This window comes from Hetaerina americana, unplaced genomic scaffold (genome assembly GCF_022747635.1).
Source record: "Hetaerina americana unplaced genomic scaffold, ioHetAmer1.1.p SCAF_1, whole genome shotgun sequence".
NCBI classification, from domain to species: Eukaryota; Metazoa; Arthropoda; class Insecta; order Odonata; family Calopterygidae; genus Hetaerina; species Hetaerina americana.
In genome coordinates this window covers 34,854,924-34,880,909 of record NW_027286069.1, presented here as the reverse complement: position 1 = coordinate 34,880,909, position 25,986 = coordinate 34,854,924, and the positions used below count along the sequence as shown (strand labels likewise).

At 41.5% G+C, this 25,986-nt stretch overlaps 1 protein-coding gene across 1 annotated transcript; it reads right to left on the bottom strand.

Moving 5' to 3' along the window:
* Positions 1 to 212: 212 nt before the first annotated feature.
* On the bottom strand, positions 213 to 22,499 carry LOC139697393 (uncharacterized). The gene is made up of 2 exons (XM_071596078.1): positions 21,504 to 22,499; positions 213 to 404 (listed from the first exon to the last, which is right to left on the bottom strand). Exons 1-2 carry the CDS (start codon positions 22,497 to 22,499, stop codon positions 213 to 215), a joined length of 1,188 nt encoding a protein of 395 aa, XP_071452179.1.
* Between the last annotated feature and the right edge of the window lie 3,487 nt (positions 22,500 to 25,986).

Genomic DNA, 25,986 nt, shown 5'->3' with positions numbered 1-25,986 from the left:
TGGATATTTTTCAGAAAAATTAAATGAATTGTCAAATTGAGACTTTTCTAAAATCGAAATATTTTTAGGGCGTACAAAAACATATTTCTCTATGGAAATTTTATTCTTTATTTTGATGAAACATTTCATATGAAACGCGGTCTGAATCTATAATCTATTGCATTTGAAAACCACGCATCTTCACTCTATGTCCTGGGAGTCCTCCCTTAAGCTCATTTAGGCCCACCCCCGTTTATAGCCCTCACTCCCTTCCTATTCTCCTCTTTTCGCACTCCCGACACTCTCACTCCTTCCTCTACAACCCCACTCCCGTCTTGGTTATATATGGCGACCATAACCTCCTTCTTTGGGGACACATGATGATACCGCAGTGTGGTGAACCGCCTCGCACCGCCTGAATAATCCTGTGGAAGAGTACCAAGTGTTTCCAGCATGAATGTTTTATCTGCTTTTTTTCACACTCAGCAAGCCAATTAAGGTATAAATGGTATTGCTTAAAACCCCACGAGTCAATATTCATTATGCTGGCAATGTATGTTCATTTAAAATTTTAGAAAGCCTTGCGTATTAAATCGAATATCGAAATATTGTATTTGATAATGGTAACGGCCTTCAAGCGTTCCTCCGCATCAGGGTATATCTCGCCAAGAGACCCCCTTACCCGGAGGAACGCCCTAAAACCGTTACCATTGTGGATAAACGCCACAAACCTCATAATTCAAAATTATCGATGTTCTCAGGACTCGGGAAACATCCGATACGATAATTATCAAATCATTAACGCTATTTGGACATTTGTTTTTCAAATTTGTCTACACATTTGAACTGTAATGATGTTTCAAAATTATATATATAACACAAATATCATACATTTATATATATAAACAAACTCAGGTTGATTCTGACCTGAAGAAGGCCTAAGAGAAGGCCGAAAGCTCAAACTTTCTAAAATGTTCCCTTTTACGTGCTATCTCTACTGCGTCGTCCAAATATTATATTGCTCTCGAGAGTGCTTCTACATCACACACACATACATATATATATATATATATATATATATATATAATGTATAACACTTAGCACTAGTGGACACAGACAAAAACACAGAAACACACAAAAAAAGAGACTCACTATTTTTCGAATTTTCGGTGGTCGTTGCCACCTTTATCAAGGAGGAGAGGGACAGAACAGCAGTTCTGTCCCTCTCCTCCTTGATAAAGGTGGCAACGACCACCGAAAATTCGAAAAATAGTGAGTCTCTTTTTTTGTGTGTTTCTGTGTTTTTGTCTGTGTCCACTAGTGCTAAGTGTTATACATTATTATTCACGTCCGTGAGTCTTTCAAAAAGTGTTATATATATATATATATATATATATATATATATATATATATATATATATATATACATACACATACATAGGTGGCGGCGGGGTAACGTCCTCGTCTGCCATTCCAAGGGTCGCGGGTTCGATTCCCGCCTAGGTGAGTTTCCCTCCATCTAGGGCTTGGGTGTTTGTAAATGTGACCATTGTTATCGTTGTTAATAGTTCGATGTAAAGGCCAACAAAATGTGCTGTTTTCGGACTAATACTGAATAAATATATATGTACATACCTGTACATATATATGTACATATATATATATATATATTATATATATATATATGTTTATGTATATATGTACGCGCACACACACACACAAATATATATATATATATATATATATATATATATATATATATATATATATATATATATATATATATATATATATATATATTTACATAAGTATATGTTTATTAAGAAATAACGTGTGTGTCCTTTTTATGTGTTTTTTATATTGTTTGTTGCTGTCCAAGTTTTTTATTCAACACTTACGTATTACTTCGACGAAATCATATATATTAGGCACACTCATATTTTGTGTGCATGCACACACCGGCATGGATACATACTACATTGATCAAAAAGTTCCCGGAATAACCACCGTGTGGCGCTCCCATCGTTCCGATTTGAGTTCTGTTTTTTTTTGTTAAATTGGTACATCTGTTGTTGATATTCCCTTTAAATCTTAGTGTCATAACTTGACATTTGCAAAAGTTACATAGCCAAGAGTACATCTATCTCTGTGTGTGTTGGCGATTTTTTACAATTGCAGAAATGGATTTAAATTTGCAACAACGAACTTGTATTAAATTTTGCGTAAAAAACGGATTTAGTGGCGCACGGACGTTGGAAATGTTGGAAAAGTGTTTCGGCAACGATTCTCTAAAAAAAACGGTCGTTTACCAGTGGCACGAGCGGTTCAGAAGTGGTCGTGAGTCAATCGAAGATGATGAACGCAGTGGCAGACCATCGACATCGAAAGTCGGTGAAAAAATTGATAAAGTAAAAGAAATGTTGGTCAATAACCGCAAATTAACCATCAGAGAAATAGCGGAGGACTTGAACATTGCCTATGGATCCGCCCAAGACATTGTGGTTAATGATTTGGGTTTCCGTCGTGTAGCAGCAAAAGACCTCAATTTCATGCAAAAAAGAGACCGTGTTGACGTCGCAAAAGACATGATTTGCGAGGCTGAATCCGATCCCACATTCATCAAAAGGATCATTACTGGAGACGAGACGTGGGTTTATGAGTACGACACGCAATCCAGACATCAGGCAAGTGAATGGCGTTCACCAAATGAGCCGAGACCAAAAAAACCACGTCGTTTTCAGTCAAAAAAGAAGGCAATGCTGACTGTTTTCATGGATTACAACGGTGTAGTGCATCATGAATTTTTGCCAGAAGGCCAGACAGTAAACAAAGAGTATTATTTGGGCGTTATGAGACGTTTGCGTGAAGCAATTCGCCGAAAGAGACCAGAAATGTGGGCAGAAAACTCGTGGATTTTGCACCATGATAACGCACCGTCGCACAGTGCTATCATTATTCGTAATTTTTTGACGAAAAATGCAACAAATACCATCCAACAGCCACCGAATTCACCTGATTTGGCTCCCTGTGACTTCTTTCTGTTCAATCGAGTTAAAAAACCATTACGGGGAACGCGTTTTAGCAGCCGAGAGGAAGTAATGGAAAAATCGCAGGAAGCACTGATGGACATACCGAAAACCGAATATAAAAAATGTTTCGAGGATTGGATCAAGCGCTGGCATAAGTGTGTTGCAGTCGATGGGGATTACTTTGAAGGGGACAATATAGATTTAGATGAATAAACTTGTATTTTTAATTTTCTGAATAAATTCCGGGAAATTTTTGATCAAGGTAGTATAAGACCACTTGAATCCCATTAGAAATCCATTAAAAAATATAGAAAAACTTGTGAAACTGGCAGTCGAAAAATCTTAATGCCGAATTAACATAATGCGCCATATTTCCCTGCGTTAACGCTGATGACGACGTTTGTGGCATGAATTCACATGAAGCTCGAGTAGAGTCTGTCAGCAGCAATTAGCGCGCGGTTCTTTGGAATGTGAATTTACGCGAAATTAACTCTAAACATCCTGGAACTCGCCTTGCAGCGTGCAGTCATTCCGCGCGTTGTGGCAGTCAATTGTTTACTTGCGAAGTTCCTCCGCGCACATTGAGATGATCGAGTTTGATGATCGACGCGAAATTAACTCTAGGGGTCCTTAGGCACGCCCCGATGCCGTCAGTCGTTCGCACGTGAAGTTGTTCCATGCACTTCGTGCGAAATTGAAACGGGAAATGCGGCGAGAGAGCGAGGGAACCAATAAATCCTTATTCGCCTCAGCGCTCAACACCAAAGTCGATAAATGTACTCGCTTTCGGTGGATACAGATAAAAATCCTAAATACTACATCGTTACGCGTTCATTTGAATAGCATCCTCACTTGTGGATGGAACTTCGAACGCGTTCGATTCGCCGCGTCGACTTGAATTCAAGTCTCGAGGTAATTTTGCCGTTTTTTTATAAACTGAGCTCAGTGAGCCTAGCTGGACGAGGACGTCGAAAAGAGCCGCCGCCTGGGCTTGACTTACTTCCCTCCTCCCACCCATGCTGTTCGGTCCGGTCCCCAGGAATGAGCTCCCGTCCACTCCATCCATTATGGTCCCCTTAGCGGCAGCCATTGGGCAATCTCCCTCCTCCACCCACCCGACTCTCAAACACGAACGATCCCTCTACCCCCGCTCACCCTCGCGTCCTGGACTGAATCGAATTCCGGCCGGACCAGACTGGGCGGGCCGAGGCAAATAAATATTGGCCAAGGCTAACATAGCTAGGAAAATATTCGGCGTGTGCGCACGTAGCGGGAGCGGAGGAATGTTATCTATGCGTGCATAGTGCATACACATCTCGCACGGAGGCAGATGGATTCCCGAGGGTGAAGAGAGGGGACTCAGGGGGGGGGGGGAAAGAAGGGTTTCCGATAGCCGTTTCGGGGACTGAAGCGAGGGATTGGCGTGCTCGGCGGGAGTCGAGGACGATTGGGGATGGTGGATAAAGAGAAATGATTGGAGGGCTGTGGCGAAGGGAGTGCTCTATGTGAAAGGAAAAAAAAGGCATAAGAATTGACTACGGGAGAGGCATCGTTTTTCCGCCGATCCCAGATCGAAACTTTCGGGATCAAGGAGATTTTTCTGGACCGGGGCTCCGTTTGGGGATTGGGGAGTGATATCGGCGGGGGATTATTTCCCCATGTCCCTCCATCCCCCGAACCAAAGGTCCGGCCGAAGCCGAAACTAAGGCGATTGAATGGCTCGGGATGAATTTAGCCGGTTCTTTGCGGATGGCGGAGACTAACGTACAAATCTACCGACTTATATCCCTCAGACCCACCACTGAGTGTGCATGGAAGGGAATGGGGAACAGAGGCCATTTTAGGAAATTACATATTTTATAAAGCACTACAGTTGAAGTGAATTCTTTCTTTGTTTACATTTCGAGTGGTTGAATGGGTATGAGTCATGATTTCTTTTGTTAAGATGATGAATTTGGAATGGACCAGCTAACTCATTTTTTATTATTTATGAAAAGCTGTCTCTTTGTTGAGAAGCCGAATTTCTCTGGTTCCAGCAAAAAATATTTCCTTAAAAGCTAGCATTGCCATTAACCATTTTTCAGCTTTGCATACATGCTGCCTCCACTCACATCGTCCAAAAATGCCCGCTCTTCTCCTCCCTTCCTTACCAATCGTTACTGCCGTCTTCCATTTCCTCCTCCGCTTAATCGCAGTTCTCCACACCTGATCGTTCTCGTACTTTATTCCACCAACTTTTCCTACGATCTCCGAATTTCCGCCAGCAACATCCTCCCTCTAACTTTCTTGCCCAGCACTTAACTTTTCTACCTTTCCGCCGATTGTCCTTCCTCCATTTTATCCATTTACGCATATCAGAAATCTATAACTCAAGTCTATCTTCCTCCCTCCTCAATGACCAAGTTTGGCAACTATACGACGCAGCGCTCAATATTTTAATTTTAAATAATATTTTCTCTAAAATTGTCTCTAATATGCACTTTTTATATTATTGTTTGTTCGATGGTCTTAACTTACCACTATACAGGCACCTACAAATGCAAATTGGCATTAAAATTACCTCTGGGTACATGGATTAAATATGTACAGTTTTCACTTATATAGCATCAAAAAATAATCACAATATCGGAATTTACACGGGAGGATATAATGTATGTAAGATTATCATTTTGGTATCGTATGCCTCGTAATATTTCGGAAAGTTTGGGAATGGTGAATGCTTCGAGGCCACAGCCCCAAATGCATTATTATATGCACCAAGGCATAGAGTATTGTAGGACTGTTAGGGAGAAACGCATATTACGGAGAATAAATAAATAAACATTTTAATTTTCCGGGATTATGGTTTTTACGCATTGTATCACCCTACGGCGTTTCAATGACGACAAAAATATACCAATTTTCATGGCAAAGGAGTATAGTGATGAGGACCAACTAGGATACGTATTTCAAGGAACAATATGACGAAACCAAAGTTATGCATTCAAAAAATATGGCTAGTTGAATTTTAGCTAGTACTTTCACTGCTTAGTAGAAGTTATCCCACAAATGCATCTGGTTTAATTTTTTCTCCATGGTTGTAAGCAATTATATAGTATAACAGAGACTAATTATCACATATTTATCGTTAGGTACCCTACCGCCCAGAGGCCTGTTTCCCACGATTCCCTTAAATTAACTCAAGTCGTTGCACTCTTCAAAATCATTTCTGCTCGATGTAAAACCATCTTTTGCCAGACCCACCTTTGATTCCCTTTTATAGCTTCTCATATTTTCTACCCTCCTTCATAGCATTCTAAGGACCAATTATTTTTTATTCTGTTCCCTGCCGACCCAATATTCTTCCATTCACCGCAGTCTTCAGCTTCCCACTACATCTCAAAACCTCCTCCATTCAATTATTTTCCACCTTCTACGAATTTTCCACCACAGCTTCCTCTTTTTCACAATCATACTGAGCATTTCTCCGTTTGTTGCCATCTCCGTTCTACTTTATTTCTACATCCTTAACAATACCAACAGCAGACCCACAGACTTACTCTCGTTGATTTTCGTATGAGACGGAGACACTGATCCATTAGACATTACGTTCATATTTCAGCTCACCCTTCTTTTCAGACAATACGGGAAAGACTGCCGCAGTTACTTTAACGGAGTCATCCGTTGATAACCACCAAAATGTGAGAATTCCAAGGTGTAGATAGTATTTCTATTCCTTGATATTGATTTGAACTCAGATCCCTCGAAATCCGAGTTCGAATCTCAGTCAAGGCGAATGATTTTTAAATGTGAAATTCTCTCATTTTAATACTGTTTTACGACTTAAGCTTCACATCAACAGCACTTCCTTTGCTAGCATATTTCTTTGTCTCATGACTTTTCCTGTCATTATAATGCCTAAATACGTATTCCAATTGTTCTAATTTGAACTCTCCGTTTTTATGTTCAATATTGGATTCCTAAGTCTTGAGAACCTCATTAAATACACAATTACATAACTTTCATGGAATTACCTTTCGGGTTAAAAGTTTTAAAAGTCTCATTTTAGGTTCTGTCATAGCACTTACTATTCCTAACTAACTTCTTTCATTATGTCCTATCCTTGAATTTCTTCCTCCCACGTCTGTCTCACCCATTCATTGTTTTTTACATTCTCTTCTTTTCCCGAAATATCGAATACTTCTTTTTCTTAGGATATCTTCATATATACTCACCCATGTTTTTCTTGATATTTCCCATTTCCTCTAAAATCATTTATTCTTCTCTCATATAACTGTTTGGTTATTCGACCATTATCCATTCTTCTATTTTGATCTGAATCCAATTATTTTCGTTTTCGGAAAGAAAAATACAGATCTGTTAAGACCACTTAATGTTGTTGCGTGTTATATGAAGTGGAATCAACAAAGCTGTATTTTCCTTTCCGTAATTGATTAGTTCCACAAAGTTCCAATTGTTTACCATATTCCGCACTATTACTAAGTTATGTAGGCTTTCACTCTTTAAGCTATAATTACTTTGTATCAACTTCCAATAGTCCTCTCTATTTTCCCATTTCACTACCGTATTCTTACATGCTAAAATGAAACTTCTCAGGCGTTACCTGGTAGACACTCTGCTTATTGCCTTTATTATTTTTATGTTTATACATAATTAAACTATATATTTATATATTATTTAAAATTGTCTTTGTGGTGGAGAATTTCAGCTGCCCGAAGATGTCCTACTGCCCTTAACGTAACACATGGAGATGGGTAGTGGGAACAAGACTCCAGAGTGAATGAGATGCTTGGCGAAATGGAATTTGTCAAGACAATTTTTAAATGGCCTAGGAAAACCTCTCTTCTCCACCAAGTCCATCCTCCTAGATATGCCACGGCACCTTTGCCCCTCCTCCAGACCTATAGCACCCATTGAAAGAGCTTATCAAAGACTCTAATGACCAGGCAACAGCTTCCTCTCTCCGACAACTCCCTCCCTTTACGATCATTGTGCAACACCAAACCCGTAGTTTTCACACGTATATACGTGAATGTGTGTATGCCTCAAGTTTTGAAATGATATTGTGTACCTGATGATGCCTCAACGGTCGGTATACATACTTCCGTTCTCTACATCTTCTTTTGGGTGTCCCGATATTCTTCCTTAAATAATCCTACATTTTATGTCCATGTTGGAACATAAGATTATAACATATGCATGAAGTGCGTTTAAGGCTCTCTTCTGATCTTTTCTGTCGGAGGCTCGACCGACCCAGAATTTATTGTGACGACAGCTTGTGGTATTTCCGGTTCGAGTGACCCTCACAGAAACAATCAACATTGCTCCCGCCAACACGGAACCTGCAATATGGGTCATTAGATCGCGCAGGCTGTTCAATTCGTTCGTCTGTTTTCCGAGGGTCTTCGTGCGGAGAGGGAATCAAATTGCCTTCCGCGAAAATTGGGTTCACGTACATTCGGCTGCTGAACCACAGAATTCAATTTAATGGCCGAATCTGTGCCAGCTGTGAATTTTGCGATGTTTTCTATGGGACGCCGAGGGAACAAATACATCTCTACTTATATGGAAAAGCGAGTACACATTGAATGCAGACCTAGTGTAAAGTGAGGGATGAAAAGAATGATGAGAGAAGATTGCATCGTATCCAACCATTTTGGACCTAAGCGAATGAGATGTTCATCGGGAATCGTTTAAATATTATTCATCTCATCGCTATTAACTAAATGAAAGATATTATTTGCATTGGCAATACTCTTACGGTAAAATAAAAGAACTTCAATTACAAATACATTGCGAAATGTAATGTACAACCGACCGCGGTTAAGAGAGACCTATGAGGCCCTCTAGAATTATTCTTTCCTGGTAGTCAAATAACAGCTTCTATATCATACGAGTATTCCAAATTTATTACAAATGACAGCTCAATGTTTATTTAGCGATGCTCCATATTTCTAAGTCTACTTGGCTTCTGAGATGAAATACAGCGGAAAGCTTCCCCGCTTTACCGACAGCATATTTCTTCGAATTTTGTTTTCCTCTGAGGGTTCTTGAATCGGGAAACACGTACAATATACGAATAAAAGAAACGCTTTTCACGATTCAACCAGAGAAGAACTCGAGTCTGGATGAAATGCTGGGAGGTTAAAGGGAACGAGCTTATGAGAGGGAGTCCAAGGAATGAGGGAAGAGATAGGGTTCCATTATTACCCCATTCACGAGACACACCCACAGAATGCCGCCTGGCTATACGTTTTCCCACCCATCTAATGCACTCCGTCCTCCTTTATCTCCCTCACCCCTCGCTATCTCTCACCCTGGCTTTAACACAATCCCGGTCCCGATTAGCCCCCATGCTTCCTTCCCCCGCCGCCCTGAAACCAATTCCCCGGCGATCCATCCTTCGCCTCCCGACGTTTGTCTCCCGCCACGTCCCCTTCCCCCACTCCATTCGCAGATCCGTCTAAGGGTTTCCTATCCCCTTTCCCTCCCCATAAGGCTTTCCCCCACGACCCTGACCCTCCCTCTCGGCCATTCCCCGACCTGTCTTTCCCATTTACCCAAGGGAACTCTCTCCCGCATCTCAAAACGTCTTCTCCCTCCCTTCGAAGGGGTACGGAGATGAGGGAAAGGAGGTAGAAAGTTAGGTTGATTGAGAACGTTTCTTCCAGATTCAGCCTTTGTCCTCAAGCCTTTGTCCTCCCACACCCCTTTTCCCTTTCGTCATTCACCTCCCACCCCTTTCCTTGCCACCCCCCAATTCGCTCACTCTCCTGAAGTCATTTCGAGTTGCAGGATCAGCGGAACTTAAGAACTCCTTGCCAGGTAAATCTAACATCCTCAGCATTCTTTTCACTGGAGATCACTCGGCTTCCTGACTGCTCAGCATGAGTGTTCGCGTGTTTGCACAATGTTACGCGAGCAAAAATGTGCAAAATATATACATTTTCCCATCTGTGTTCTGACTATTTCATCATTCCTGTATCCTGGGTAACAGATTTCCAGGGATAACGAAATATTATAGATAGCTATGATCCTTCATCCATCAGGATTAGTATTTTTCCAACGTTTCTTCACCCTCCTGGAGACTTCGTCCGAATGTAATATTTACGCCCCGAAGAAGAGTCATCATTCTTAAGTGGTCATTGACAACTTAAGAATTTGAGTCGTCTCCGAACGAATGCTTCAACATGAAGTCTAGAAATTATGCTCAAGTCTATCCCGCAATAAGCCGATCATGCCAAGAAGCCTAGTTACCCTTGTAGACGGAAAAATCAAAGTGGACAATTAAAACTCTACAAAACTTGTAAATGTTACTCCCCGATGAAATCTGCCGCAGCGAAAATAAACATTTGTGAACTCCGAGGACATTTTTTCACTATCGCTGAACCGCGAGTGTTTCAATTAAACGATGACGTAGACACGAGTATTTAATTATATTATGCAGTCATCCATCCTCGATGTTTTAAAATTGTTTGCTGCGGATGAAGTATGTAATCGGAATCGTGACATTTAGCGTCCTAATTTGTGATACTTTATACTTCGGAGACTGAAATCCCAGTGAAAATAAAGTGTTTCTCATCCATCAAATTTTACATTTTTATTTTCCTCCTCCTCCTCTGCCATTCCCATTTAAAGGCGGATTCACTTTTCTCGGAACCTTAATCTTCGTCCCTTGCCCGTAAATCGTTTTTTCGGGTGAGAGTACGCTTTTTGGGGATCGCGTTTCGAATGTCCACATTCAATCGGGTGCTGAGGGGTAATGGAACCCCTAGGAGTCTGACCTCGATTAAAAATAAGCTCTATACATATATATATATATATATATATATATATATATATATATATATAAAGAAGGGAAGAGAATGAAGGAATTATGAAGGAAGAGTTCCTTCCTCCTCCTCTTCCTTGAGAAAGGTGGCTTGTAGCACCTAAAATTCGAAAACTAGTGAGTTTCTTTTCTTTTTTGTGCGTTTCTGTGTTTTTATCTTTGTTCGCTAGTGCTAACTTCATATACCTTTAATTAAAAATAGCAATTTTCCACAAAAATAAAATTTAATGCGACCGGTTTCAATGTTACTACATCATCATCAGGTGATAGTTAAGACACCCCCTTCCATTCGGCCACGACGCGCTCTCCGGACTCCTAGGGTCTTTGCACCTTGTCTTCCCCAACCCTCTTCCCCCCCCCACTCACATAGTCACCCATTCTGCCTTCCACCTTCCCCCCTCTTCCCCTCTTTTCCTCCACCCTCCCCTTACTTGCCTTTAATCATATATATACTGGACTCTGAGGTTTAACTATCACCTGATGATGATGTAGTAACATTGAAACCGGTCGCATTAAATTTTATTTTTGTGGAAAATTGCTATTTTTAATTAATCATAATATTCCACCATATCACGCCTGAAACGTCTCTTTTTATTCATATACCTTATTATTCACATCCAGTGCACTCTGACATAAGTTATATAGTATATAGTTTGTTTTTTCCAAAGGGGCTATAGTATATAGTATGTTTTTTCCAAAAGGGGCTGACCAAGCGTTATTCCGGATACTGCAAAAGCGACGCATAGTTATATATATATATATTTTTTTAAGGTATTCTACCGATTAAGGTAGGTTTTTGGATGGACAACTACCAAACAAATATTTTATTACTCCTAACAAAACAAAAAATCCATCATCCTACTCTATATCAGGTCCCACTCCATCCCTGAGTACTTTCTTCCTCCCTTCATCCCGTCCAACATCCCTATCCTGTTCCTTCCCTTTCCTCTTTTGCCCAACATTCTACCCTCTATCACAGTCTTCAACATCCCACTGCCGGTCAATACCCCCTTCATCCACTTTTCCTGCCTCCATAGGATTGCTCCCAACAAACCCCTCTCTTCGCCCACCATACCAAGTACTTCCTCATTTGTTTTCTTCTCTGTCCATTTCACCTTCTCCATTCTTCTCCACACCCACATTTCAAAAGCCTCCAATCTACGTCTATCCTCCTGCTTCAATGACCACGTTTCCGCACCGTACATAGCTACGCTCCATAACAAAGTTTTTATGAGTCTTTTCTTAACATCCTTACTCAAAGTCCCCGTCATCAACTCCCTCCTCCTTGTGAAAGCCTCTTTGCCTAGCGCAATTCTTCTCCTTACGTCCCTACTACTTTGACCGTGTTGGTCCAAAACACTACCGAGATACGTAAACTGTTCTACCTGCTCTAGTTTTTGCCCTCCCATTTTAATGTTAAGCTTTGCCTTTTTCTTTCTAAAAAATCGCATAACCTTTGTTTTATTAATATTGATTCTCATCCCATACCTGTCGCACTGAATTTCCAATTCACTCAGCAATGCTTGCAGCCCCTTGGCTGACTGACAAACTAAAGCTTGGTCATCAGCAAACCTAACTGATTTTACGAATTCCCCGCCCACTTTCATTCCTACCTCCAGTTCTTCCCATGCCTCTTTGATCATTTCCTCTGCATACAGGTTGAACAGCAACGGTGATAATGGGCAACCCTGCCTTACACCCCTTCCTAACACTGCCCATCCTGACTCCCCGTTTCCCACCCGCACCTGAGCAGTCTGAGACATGTACAGGTTGCGGATTAGCCTCCTTTCCCTCCAATCTATTCCTATTTTCTGCAACATACTCATTAGTTTTTCCCAATTCACTCTATCAAACGCTTTTTCGAAATCTACGAAACAAGCAAATACCTCCTGGTTGTGTTCTATATTCCTCTCGATTAATAATCTCATTACTGCTATGGCATCACGCGTCCCTCTCCCCTTCCTAAACCCAAACTGATCATCCCCTAAGTAATCATTTGCCTTACTCTCTATCCTTTTGTTTAAGATCCTGAGAACAACTTTAGCTGCGTGGGATATCAAACTAATTGTCCTGTAGTCCTCACATGACCTGGCCTTTACCTTTTTCGGATTAGGAACTAAAACTGATCTCACAAAGTCTTCCAGCCAGATTCCCTCCTCATAAATACTACGGATCAGCCCATATAGCCTCTTCCTCCCACACTTTCCTAAGCATTTTAAAAGTTCCACGGGAATGTTATCAAGCCTCACGGCCTTCTTTAGTTTCATCTCCCTTAATGCCCTTTCTATCTCATTTTCTAGTATGCCTGGACCTAAGTTGTCTTCCTCTACGTCATTTTCTTTTTCAATGTCTAACTTTGTTGGTCTGAGTTCTTTAGTACTGTATACAGTTCTTCTATATACTCCTTCCATCTCTCTTGGATCTTTCCATCGTCAACTATTACCTTACCCGCCTTATCTCTAACTGTTAGCATAGCTCTTCCTTTCTTACTTCCCGATAACGATTTAACTTTGCTGTACAGCGCACCGATTTCACCCTTCCTCTGCAGACTTTCCATATCCTCGCACTGCGTCTTCCACCATGCTTCTTTTGCTTTATTTGTTGCCCGCCTCAATTTATTGTTCAATTCTTTATACTCCATTTTGCCTAATTCTGTATTTATATTCTTCCATTTTCGCCGCTCATCCGTCTTTGTAATCATCTCATCCGTGATCCATGGTTTCCTAGTCCTTTTAGCGTTAACGGTTCCAATAGTGTCTTTTGCGGCTTTAGACAACCCTTCCTTGATCATTTCCCATTTTCCTTCGATAGTACTAAGCCCTTTACCATCCTCCATGATTTTCTCTACCGCCTGTTTGTATTTCTTCCTTTTCAACCCATTTAATGCTTCTACATTCCATTTTCTAACTCGCCGCCCCTGCCTTATCTTTTTGAAACGTACGCTACATTTCATAACAACTAAATTGTGGTCTGAGTCCGCATCCGCTCCCGGGAAGCTGTGTGAATTTATCACACTGTTCCTAAACCTGTGTCTAACCAGGATATAATCTAGCTGATATCTTCCTGAGTCACCTGGCATTTTCCATGTATACCTGCGTCTTTTGTGGTGTCTAAACCAAGTGTTGGTGATGACTAACCCCTGTCTCCTGCAGAACTCAACTGCTTTCTCCCCGCGGTCATTCCTCGTGCCTAAACCGTAGTCCCCCACCTCATCACCATCTCTTCCTTCGCCTACCGTCGAATTCCAATCCCCCATCACTATCAAATGTTTCCCTGCAGGAACAAACGCGATCATGTCCTCTAACTGATCGTATATCCTATCGACCTCTTCTTCCTTATGGTTGCTCGGTGGCATGTATACCTGAATAATAACTAAGTTCGTCGGTTCTGCTTTTATCTCCACTAGTAGTATTCTATCCGTTACCTGTTCTATGTTGACTACGCTTCTTCCTACCTCTTCATTTAATACTATGGCAACCCCTCGTTGGCTCTCGTCCCCACCGCTGTATATTATTCTATACTTATCACTCCAGTAATCCCCGCTATCTTTCTATCTCACCTCGCATAGACCTAAAATATCTATATTTCCCCTTTCCATCTCTCGGTTAACATTCTCCAATTTCCCTGTCCTCATCATTGTCCTAACATTCCACGTTCCTATTCTAACTAATTTGGTCTTCTTCTCCAGCGTCTTCTGTCCTGCTGCTGCTGGTTTTCCCTTGCAAGGGTTTCGCGGGATGACGACCGCGGAAGCCTTGCCTCCCCCGCTGCCGGGCACGACACACGGCCGATTGGGCCGAGCCCCGTGGTTGCCAGGACTCAAAATATCTCTATTGTCCATCACATTGCTCTTGGGAATGATAATTGAGGTGGTTTCCCGTTGCCTTCCTCTATATATATATATATATATATATATATATATATATATATATATATATATATATATATATATATATATATATATATATATACATTTAACTATGCGTCGTTATATAGTTGTATGTATGTATATGTATATGTATATATATATACTTAAGTAAATATAGTATTAAGAGCGATATATTGCAGTGTGGATGGCGTGGAGGTGGATCGGTCTCTCACTCTCTTAATCCTCCCGAGGATTATAATTCGGCCTAGCGTTTTCCTTGTCCCTTTTTCTCGGTACCTCATTAAGAGCGGACGAACAAAATACTGTGTCTCATTATCGTGCGATTTCGCAAACGACCAGCGGAGTTCAATCCCTCGAGGATTCTGAGGAAGTGAAGTTAGAACAAAAAAGTTGAATTCGAAACGGGTGACGTGTTACGGCATAAGAAACGGCAAGCGAGGTGAGCAGGAAAAGGGAGGCAAAAGTGGGAAACCCAGGTATGAGGTTGCATGCCGCCACTTTAATGATGGCCAAAAGGAAGACGGAAAAACTACGCGAAATATAAATTTTAAAACTTTCCTCGGTTTTCGGCTCAGCTTCCTACGAGAATTTGATACCCAGTTCGAAAAAAATAAAAATTTTGATTAATCTGTGAAGTTACTGGGGTATGTAATTGACAAAAGGTTTCCTCGACATTGATACACTTTTGGATTGAGAAGAGTTTAGTAATGAATTTCAGCAAAATTCTACGAAGAATTCTCAAGTTTCACAACGCAAAGACGCACCCCATGAAATAAATACCTCTCCTGGAGTACACTAATTTACACATCGGTCTTATACAGGGAAAGATATTCATATTGCGTCGCGATAATACTTACAAATTTTAAAACAAAATTGAACCTTATTCACCGCGTAGTGATTTTAATTTAATATTACCGACCAAGCGGGAATCAACTTTAATTTTTTAAAAGGTAGCAAAAACGCAATCCAAGGAAAAATCTGGATTGGCTGAATCAGAGTTTCTTCATTTACGTCACGAGTAGTCCTCATAGATTCAGAAACGTTTACGCAAATACTCAGTGAGACAATTTTAAGAATTGGAGGCTGTAATTGTTTATTGGAGTCCTAACACTGTATGAGGAAACTGAACGGTCGATTAATATATGATATAATATTTTCAAAATATTTTATTCATTACAATAGAGCTAGTTCTTAAGGTAAATATTTAAATTAATATTATCAAAAAAATCAAACGATGAAGTGCTTGCCGTCGTGAGAGAAGAGGGAGAATTATTGGCAAAAATCCAAGGGAGGCAGGACAGGTGGGCGTGGAGCATTTTGAATTACGACGGGTTGTTGAGGACTGAAGGGAGAACGATAAACGCGGATGGGGTGGGGATAGGATGGGCATTTTTAACGGAACGAAGGGAGAAAGGAAGTGTGCGGAATTAAAAAAGGGTTTATTGTAGTTCTAGTTGGCGGCTTGGGTTTTTGGTAGGAGAGAAAAAATATCTAACGGTATCCATCCAAAATTTATCTCAAATGTTAGGGTACCAATGATAATCATAATTACATACAGAACCCAAGCAAACACTGAGACAAATAATTTCATGCAATAAATGTAATGTTTTATCATGCATTTTTATTTCCAATAAATTTTTTTACAGTCCATTTTCAACTTACAAATAAAAGTTCTGCCTTGCTGAACGGATGAATTCTAATTAAACTATTCTGCCTCGACGATCGCGGTGACTATTTAAAACTTGTGGAGTGCTTAAACGTATCTCAGTTTTCTGTGGTAATTTGGCCCCCGTGCAGACATGCCAAGAAGTATTACCCGTTACCCCCCCCCCCCAACTCTCTGATGAATCCCTTTTTCATTGCGCCAAGGAAATCTTAGGGAACATATATCGAAGGAAAAGAAGGGCTAATCAAACGCGGTGGAACAAGAATCGATGGAAAGATTGGAATGAATAAGTAATGGATGCTTATTCTCGGCCATGAACGTTAACATCTGTGGTTAGCTAGGTCAGTAAATGAAAAAAATTAGGTTTAAAGGCGGTATACGATGAGAAAGAAGCTCTCGGATGAAATAGTGAAACTTGAAGAAAATAAAGGAGATATGGCAAGAGAACTATACGATGGGTGTAATGCAAAGGGATGATTTTCAAATACAATTACGGAAGGACACTTTTGAGGAAGTGAAAGACTATTTCCAATTAGGATCAGGATATCAGAATAAGAAAAAAAGTGCCAGGGAGAGAGTCAGAGCATTCAGAATAATGCGAGCGAAGATTGATGATTTATCTACCAGAATATACGACTGCAAAATGCAAAGAGCTCCGGCACGAACATCACGATACGGTTCATTAAAAGCTACACACGGTGTTAACGGAGTCGACGGCTATGAGATATAATCGATAATGGCAGCAGAGAGAAGGAGATCTGAGGAAATGTATCAGTGGGACCGACTGAAGAATGATGAAAATGAAATGGACGGCCCGAATGACTAATGAATAAATCCTTCGAAAAGTTGAGGGAAAGAGAATCCTATGGAAGACAGTGACAAATGAGTTGAATGCAGAGGAAAATATGTACGGCACATTTTAGACTAAATAATCCACCGAACTGTATTGTGAACGAACTATGGAAAGGAAGGACATTCAGAGGAAGTTCGGTCAAAGATGATTTACGAGAAGCAAAATATCAGAACAGGAAATTATGAAGGAAAGAAGATATTGAACGCTAATGAGCTGAAGAAGAGTTAATACGAAATAATACTTGCATCGATAAATTAAGAATATGAGTCATCCCCGATAAAATACATAACATGCATAGAATATTGAATATAAAATCTCCGAAGTGCGGTCGAGTGTACCCAGCAACCAGCCGGGGATAATAAAGGAGTCCACTTGAACCAGCAGACAGAAAAACATGGACTATGAAAGTTCAAGTAGGCTGAGGAGAATATAGCGGATTCAAAATATTAGCACCAAATTAACTAGATTCTAATTCAATCACGAAATACACTTAATTACTATCATTTACTATCGAAATGCACTCACAATACAATCTCAATTACCATATCAAATAAATTCTTATCATCCGGAAACGCTGCCACGACGATATTCTTATCGTTTTTGAATTGAAATTTAGCTGGCATTCATACTATCAAAATGAAGTACTATCTAAAATTATTGACAGGTATCATGTAAGATCCTTATAATCTATGAGAAAGTTGCACGACAGTTCCAAATCACGAGACATTCTACACCAGTGAAATACGACAACTGCTTGAACCCTATACGTTTTCAAGTGAGCATTACCTTAAGTAAATGTGCGAGCGATTTCATTCTATTACTGAGACGATTCAGAACGGATTACCGTATAGCAGAGAATTAATCAGGGCAGACGGTTTGCCATCCCAGTATCCCGTAATGTACTTCAGATGTTTCCATCATTCCTCGCATACCAAATCCCGTGCATACAGGACTCTCCGACTATATTTCCGAAAGCATAGCATAGTACCTTTCCCAGCGCACATGTTTTAGGCTAGCGTCATTGTTTTTCTGCAGAGGGGCTGACCAAGCGTTATTCCGGACACTGCAAAAGCGACGCATAGTTATATGGTGAAAAAAATAATTCGCATAAAGCTCTAGTCATTTCTGACATTTTATCGTGATATTAACTTTGGCACTTTTCTCTCCGTCATTCATTATTTGATAGCCAGTTCTCCGTGCCAATATTGGAGGTATGTTAACATTAGCGCACACCCCCCTCCTTAATTTTAAAACGCTTAGGTTAGAAAAAAAGGAGATTCTTATATGATGGTGAGCACGACGAGTTTTATTCCCTCGGCGCTCGTGCCTCGCGTGGCGAAGGGCCTCAAAGTCATTACGTGCACAACACAAACAATTTTTATGCGCCGGGCTTTTTTTTTAATGCCTCGTCTCCATCCTTCTCTCCTCCTCCCGTCCCGCGCGCCTCTCCCGCGTGTTGTAATTTTTTCCAGGGCGACAACGTGAGCGGAATATGCATGGCCGAATCGATCCCTTCCGTCCCGTCCCCCGAGAGGCGGAGTAAGGAAACTCGCGACTTCATACTGAGGCGTGAAATTTATTGGTGGACTGACCTTGCGATTCGCTTTCAGCAAGACCTCGCGGTTGCCTCAGTTTCTTCATCATAGGCGGCCACCATTCCTCAGCCATAACCACCTCGATACTCCATGTAATTGATGTGATCATGCCTAAGATCGTATGTAAGATTTGGTGTTTTCTCGAGGCAAGATTGCGGTGGAGCCTTCGTGGGTTTTCCACCGGGTCAGGGTTTCAGCTACCGACGTTTCGATGGCTAACTCCGTCATCGTCCTCAGGGCGTTGTTACAGGGCCATTATTTTCCTCGTCCGAGTAGGCTCGGATAATTTCTGATTGACTGTTGCTCACTTTCTCTCTTTTCCTCATCGCTGTCTTCATTTTCTGGTGCACGAGCTTCCACGATTGGCTGAAGGCGTATCTCAGTTGCATGTTTTCCTTCAAGATGGATTTCTTTCGCTTCCTTTGTCAAGTGATTCCGGGTAGCCGTTTGATATGATCATTATTTTAGCTCCGTCGAAGATAATCCGATGGTCTTGGGTGAGGCTGTGTTTCACAATAGTTGGGTGACTCTCCTTTGTAAGAATTTCCGTAGACGCGACGCGCTGACTTCTGCGGTTGACTCCCGGAGTCTTTGAGACCCAGATCGTCCCCACCCGGACGAGAAGCTTCACCGTAACTCCTCACTGTCCTCTCTTTTCAGTTAGTTTCCCGGCTTCATCCCAGCTACTCGCATTCGTATCTTGTATTATCTGATTGACTTACCCATCTGTGGATTCCCTATCGTTTCTCCCATCCATTCTTTCTTTCTTTCTTTCTTTCATTGCATTCAGTACACCATTATGCCTTAGCGTATTCCTAATAGCACTATTTCACCCTCTTTGCAACGCGTCCCAAAGACTCCTCTATTGACCTGTTTCTTCTGAACTTCTTCAATGCTTACATTTATTCCCGAATTAATAGCCCACTCTTAACTCTTGAAGTTTCCTCTTTCCAAAGTTTGAATTTCACTTTCGATGTCGGAGATTCCTAAGAAACTTTGATGCAATAAGACTGGGAAACTCTGAAGTTTCATCTGCAAGACGGCATTCCCATTGGCTCATATTTTTTCTTTTTTGTTTTCGTTACTGTACTCTCCAGACATTTATTTTAATGGAGTGTTTTCTGACATCCAAAGGTATATTTCCGACTGTTATTAGACTTTTTTGTGGGATGCTTTCATTTATTGGCAGTTATTCTGTTTCGTTCACTGCTTTCTTACTTCTTTTTCCATGCATTGCAAGTAATGCTGTTTCCAGGGTAACACAATTCTTCTTGTTCTGACAAATACCATTGCCGTTCAATCTCATGCTATAATTGGCGACATACTTCCCCACCAAAAGTCATCCTTTTAGTTTTATTTTTATTGATCTCTGATTTGTAACAGTGTCTTTTTGAAGTAAGATCTGGTGCTTTCCCGGCGTATTTGATTCGTGAAGGATTCTCCGGTCTTCCACCGGGTCAAGGGTTCCATATTGGCCGACGTTTCGATGCCCGACTCGTGCATCGTCTTCAGGGTTGATGGCTGCCATTCCGTATTTGGCCGTCTTATATACCTGAGCTCCCGCCTCAGGTGACCTGTGATTGGCCCGAGGAGGGGGGACCTCCTGATTGGTCGCCGGGCAGTTGTGGTCTGTTCCTTCCTTTCTTTACTTGGTTTAGCACCGGTTTCCATGCATTGCTGAGGGAATAGCCGGAATCCCTATTGAAATTATGTCCTGCCATTTTAATTTCAATTGATTCTTTGACTATTCGGTCCCAGTAACCACCGGCGCGGGCAAGTACCTTCGTCTCATTGAAATTGATGGAATGATCCATCGCGATGCTGTGTTCGGCGATGGCTGATTTTTCCAATTGTCCCAGGCGAAGGTTTCTTTTATGTTCTTTTAATCTTGTTTCAATGGTCCGCCCCGTCTCTCCGATGTAGACATCTCCGCAGGCACACGGGACTTGGTATATGCCTGGGGTCTTTAGGCCGATAGGGTCCTTTGCTCTGACGAGCAAATTTCTAATTTTTTTCCGGTGGTTTGTGGATAGCCTCGATGTTGTGCCTCGCCAGTATCCTGGATATTTTACCTGAGATCGAGGCGACGTACGGCAGGCAGGCCCTTGCTATCGGTTTTTCTTTTTCCTCCTTCATCGTGCGTGGTAGCGGGTTGAAGGCCCTTTTTAGGGCCAGAGAGATTTCGCGTCCGCTATATCCATTTTGGCGAAAGGTGGTTTTGAGATGTTTAATCTCCTCCGACAAACTATTCTTATCAGCGATGTCCCTGGCTCGTTGGAAGAGTGTATTCAACACTGCTCGCCTTTGGGTTGGGTGGTGGTGGCTCTTACCGTTGAGGTACAGCCCAGTGTGCGTCGGCTTACGATACACCCCATGTCCGAGTGTGCCATCACTCTTTCGTTGAACCAGGATATCGAGGAACGGGAGTTTGCCGTCAATTTCCAATTCCATGGTAAAGGAAATGTTGGGATGCTGGCGATTCATATGCGCCAGGAATTCGTTCAGTGTATCGTTCCCATGTGGCCAAATCACGAATGTGTCATCGACGTAGCGGAAGAAATATTTCGGGCGGAGCGGGGCTGATTGTGATTGTAGTGCCTTTTCTTCGAAGTCTTCCATGAAGAAGTTGGCTATGGCAGGGGAGAGTGGAGATCCCATTGCCACTCCATCCGCTTGTTCAAAGTACTGCCCATCGTAGAGGAAGTAGGTGGAGGTCAAGACATGGCGGAAAAGCATCACCGTGGTAGCGTCGAACTTGGCTTCCAGGAGGCGTAGAGTGTCAGTCAGGGGGACCCGTGTGAAAAGGGATACCACGTCCAAACTCACCAGGATATCCCTTTCCTCCAGACGGATTTCATCCAAGATTTTAACAAAATCTGCAGAGTTTCTTAGGTGATTCTCGCAGCAGCCCACATGTGGCGACAGAACACTGGTGAGGTGCTTCGCAAGATTATAGGTAGGTGAGCTGATGGCACTCACAATTGGTCGCAGAGGTGCCCCAGTTTTGTGGTTCTTCGGTAACCCGTATAACCTCGGGGGGGCTGGTGCTTGTGGCCTCAGGTGCTTAGTGATTTCGGCAGGAATCTCGGCCTTCTTTAAGAGTTCGCTGGTCTTTCTCATGATGGCATCCGTGGGGTCGCGGGACAACCTTACGTAGGCTGTATCTGAGAGGACTTCACGTATTTTACTATGGCATTCCTCCTTTTTCATGATGACAGTGGCGTTTCCCTTGTCCGCGGGTAACACCATGATGTCCGTCTTCCTCCGCAAAGCTTGGAGTGCTTCCCGTTCCTCCTTGAAGGTGTTTGATTTGGGCGGCAAGGCCCTTTTTAGGACCATGGTGACTTCATTTCTAACTTCTTCTGCTGCTTCGCCGGGAAGCTTCCGGACCGCCTGTTCAATTCCTCCAATGAAGTCAGTGTAAGGAATGGACCGAGGGGCCGGTGCGAAGTTTAGTCCTTTGGAGAGAACGGAAAGGGTAGGTTCGTCCAACTCGGTGTCAGTCAAATTAATGACAGTTCTGCTCCGGTCCAGTGGCGTTCTGATCGCCTTGGTGCTGTTTAGTCTGGCGAATTTCTTCTTCTGTCTCTCTGAATCCTTTCTCAGAAGTAATTCACCATTGGCAGTGGTCGCACGGTCGATGTAGTCCCAATCCATTGGAGAGAGTTTTTGTTTCAATTTTCATATAGTCGCTAGGTATTTATTCTACTATGCTAATATTAGCTTCGTATAAATCGGATGCACAGGCTTCACACAATCAGCCCAACTGCAGCTGAAAGCGACACCCATCCCCGTTTTTCTCTAGGAAACTTAATATTTTTCATCCTTGGCTTGCAGCTTGGCCAACTTCTGCTAACTTCCTCAGCACCCTTTTCCCCTCCCATTACATGGAAGTGGATTAATGTCGGCAGTGGCCTTAGAAGAGTTTTAAAGCATTTAAAAATTGATTGAAGATGAGCCCTTTCGACGCTTCCGAAGGAAAGTTTCTTTTCAGGAACGAGAAAGAGAGAGGCATGGGATAAGCATTTTGCAAAACTAATTGAAAAAAATGGTTATATAGGGTTATAAAGGGTTCCTGTAAAACGGAAGGATATTTGGCAAGAACACTGTCAACGCTGAGTGATCTTTCCAATCTACATATACCTTGGTTTGAGCGGCGATCGCTTCCTTTTTCTATTCGGTAAAAAATGCTCACCTGACATTTTTATCCCCATATTTGATCCAGGTTAACTTGACCGAATGATGATGACACTCTCCAGGCTTGGAATGATTAATGGATGAGTGAAGATTGTGGAAGATGTTTTCTTAAGGGTTGAGAGGTGATGAAGAGGTAAACAACTGCATTCTAACGAATGTTCCCCATTATCGAGAGTGTTAGAACTTTTTTCGTCGGGTTTCCCGTTCTTACTGTGTTGATTGGAGATGGACTCGCGTGAATAATACGGTCCGAGATTGTTTGAGACGTAAATCTCGTGTCAATTTGGGCCCTTTCACCAACAGATGTATTATACCGCCGCTAAGATTTCTTCCCCCTTCCCAATCACCACCACTTCCTTAACATTCCGTCCCCACCATCTACCTACCTATTCGAAATGGCGGGAACACTCACGCAATTCTCACGATCATTACTCGTATTAATTGCGTTCTCTTGACTAAGGTAGTGACTTATTGATGAACACAAATACTGACCATCACTACATTTCCTAGCCTCATCTATGACGACATAACGCAACGCCCAACACTAAAATAAACCTAACTTCGATTCCGCATAATTTCTGCCTCCCTGCATCCCGTCCAACATGCCCATTCTTTGCATCCGCCTACCTCCCCTGCCTAACATTCTCCCCTCTATCACTGTCTCCAACATTCCATTGCCAATCAAAATGCTATGCATCCAATGCATCTCCTTTGAATTTCTCCCAACAACTCTTGTCTCATCCCCAGCCTTGCAAAGTACTTCAGTTTGTTTTTTCTCTTCCGTCCGTTTTACTTTTTTATTCTTTTCTTCGCCCACATCTCAAAAGCCAACTCCCAGTAACATAAAAGATTCGTGAGCTCTTCTTGTTTTACTTCATCTAGTGATTTGCTCCTTTCCGAAGCTACTGTGTACTATATATCTTCTCGAAGGAGGGATTGGCAAGTGTCTATTCATGTTTTGGGCAGTCTTCCAGACGTGAGTGCGTTGGCCTATTGGTTTCCCTTGAAGTGCTATGTGTGCTAATCTATTTCTTACCATTATTTTTGCTCGATCAAACCAGTGTCTTTGTTTTCGTTGCACCGAAAGGCTTTTGCCTCAAAAGGTTTCTATGTGGTACGAGAAAGTCTTATCTCTTCATTTCTTCCTCAATTTCCCAAGAATTTTTAATCAATTGTTCTTACAGTCTTCATTCCGACAGTATGTCACATATTCTCGGTTTTGCTTGAATCATTACAATTTCTAAGTCGTATGTCATGATTGGAATCATGTCTGCAGTTTTAATTTTGACCTCATTGAATAAACGTGAGCCCCGATTGCTTTAGATGGCATCCGGAATCGCTGCAACTCTGTTGATTTGCTTCCTTAGATGGTCCATTAGCTGACGCTATTTGATAGATGTATGTAGAGATACTTTACTTGCTCTGGATTTCTCCCCTCGATATAAAATGTACCCTTGCCTGGCATTGTAGAGAAGTTCGTATATTTTGTAAGGTCATAAAATATTTCACTCTTAAATTTTTGAGCTGGTTGATAAAACTTGAAGAGCAGTCTTTGTAGGTTATCTTCGGCATCTAAGACCATTACTGAAATGTCTCCGTTATTTAACATGGCCATGGTTTTGTTTCTTCATCCCATATTTAGCTAACCCCTTCTATAAGCTTGTGGAATAAGACGTTGCATAAAATTATAGTGAAGAGGTTAATAATGAATTGGGTAAAGCAGTCCCCTTCCACATTTGAATAATGTTGACTTAATCCATCAAAGTGCTTCTCCTGAGGCAAATTAATAGGTATGGGCCGAGTGGAATATATGCGTAAATGTCTAAAAATAAAAATTATGAATAACTTTAAAATTATTCGAAGAAAGTTTCCATTTTGTCCAATTACATGTAACGAACACCTTGTAACTTTGAAAAAGGGACAACCGACCTGATTTGATCCGTCCACTCTCTTTTGGAGAATGGCTTCCGCGTCAATAAAATCTTTGACTGTGTGTCCAAAAATAACATCCCGGTAGAAATGAGGTCATAAAAGCAACAATGCATGCCACTTCACTGTGCGCCGACCCCATTAATCTCTGCAAACACCGATGCATGATTGAGTTTTCCATCCCATCCATTCGCGGAATGAGGAATAGGTAGGTGCCAAACCAGCGATTGTAATCAGCAAGTTTAATTTATTTTCTCGCAACTGAAATGCTTTCGTGAGCAAAATGAGATCGCAAAGGTTTGCAAAATCATGGAGATTAGGGAAGAGGATTTTTCAACGTAATAGATTGTTTCCATCCTAATGTGATGCAAGAAACTGAAGTAATATACAGGTAAAAATATTCGTTGGCTTCGGGAAAGGTTTATCTCTGATTCTTTTTGTGTACTCATTCTGCTCTGCACCAAACACCCCACCTCCACTTAGAAATTGACTTCATATTGAAAATTTTCCGAAAAACGTTTATGTTCCTGAAAATATATATTCTAAAAGTATAATAATTCAGTAAATGATTCAGAAAAATCTGAAACCCCAATTGGATGTTTTCATAGAAGGCAATCTCTTCAGGGTTACACTGTGTCGGAATGTGCTGAATTGTAATTTGGCAATATTTTGTCCGTAAATGACAGCGCTGTCGACTTAGCCGTATTATAATGACTTTTGGTGTTTTTTCTTTACTTCCTTCACCAATTTTACAACGTTCAATTGATCTAATGATGGAAGGCTCATATTTGCCATTTTGAAATCCGGCGGTTTCCACTTAAATTCGCTTCGTAAGTCTATCACTAACTTCTGGCAACTTCTGCAATATGAGAGACTACTCATAGGACGGTGAGCCACGGAAACATATTTCCAAGATAATATTAGCCTTATCAGTCTAATATATTTTTAATTCGTTATCCCTGGGTACTTTTCCACCTCTCGTCTCAAATTAAAATATGAAAATTTCAATAAATATGTA

What these genes read in the sequence shown, in the direction of transcription:
- LOC139697393 (XM_071596078.1), bottom strand. Translation starts at nt 22,499, where the DNA reads ATGGATTGGGACTACATCGACCGTGCGACCACTGCCAATGGTGAATTA. An exon ending in TTGAACAAGCGGATGGAGTG is followed by an intron (nt 405 to 21,503) that starts GCAATGGGATCT and finishes ACTCTTCCACAG; the next exon opens with GATTATTCAGGCGGTGCGAG.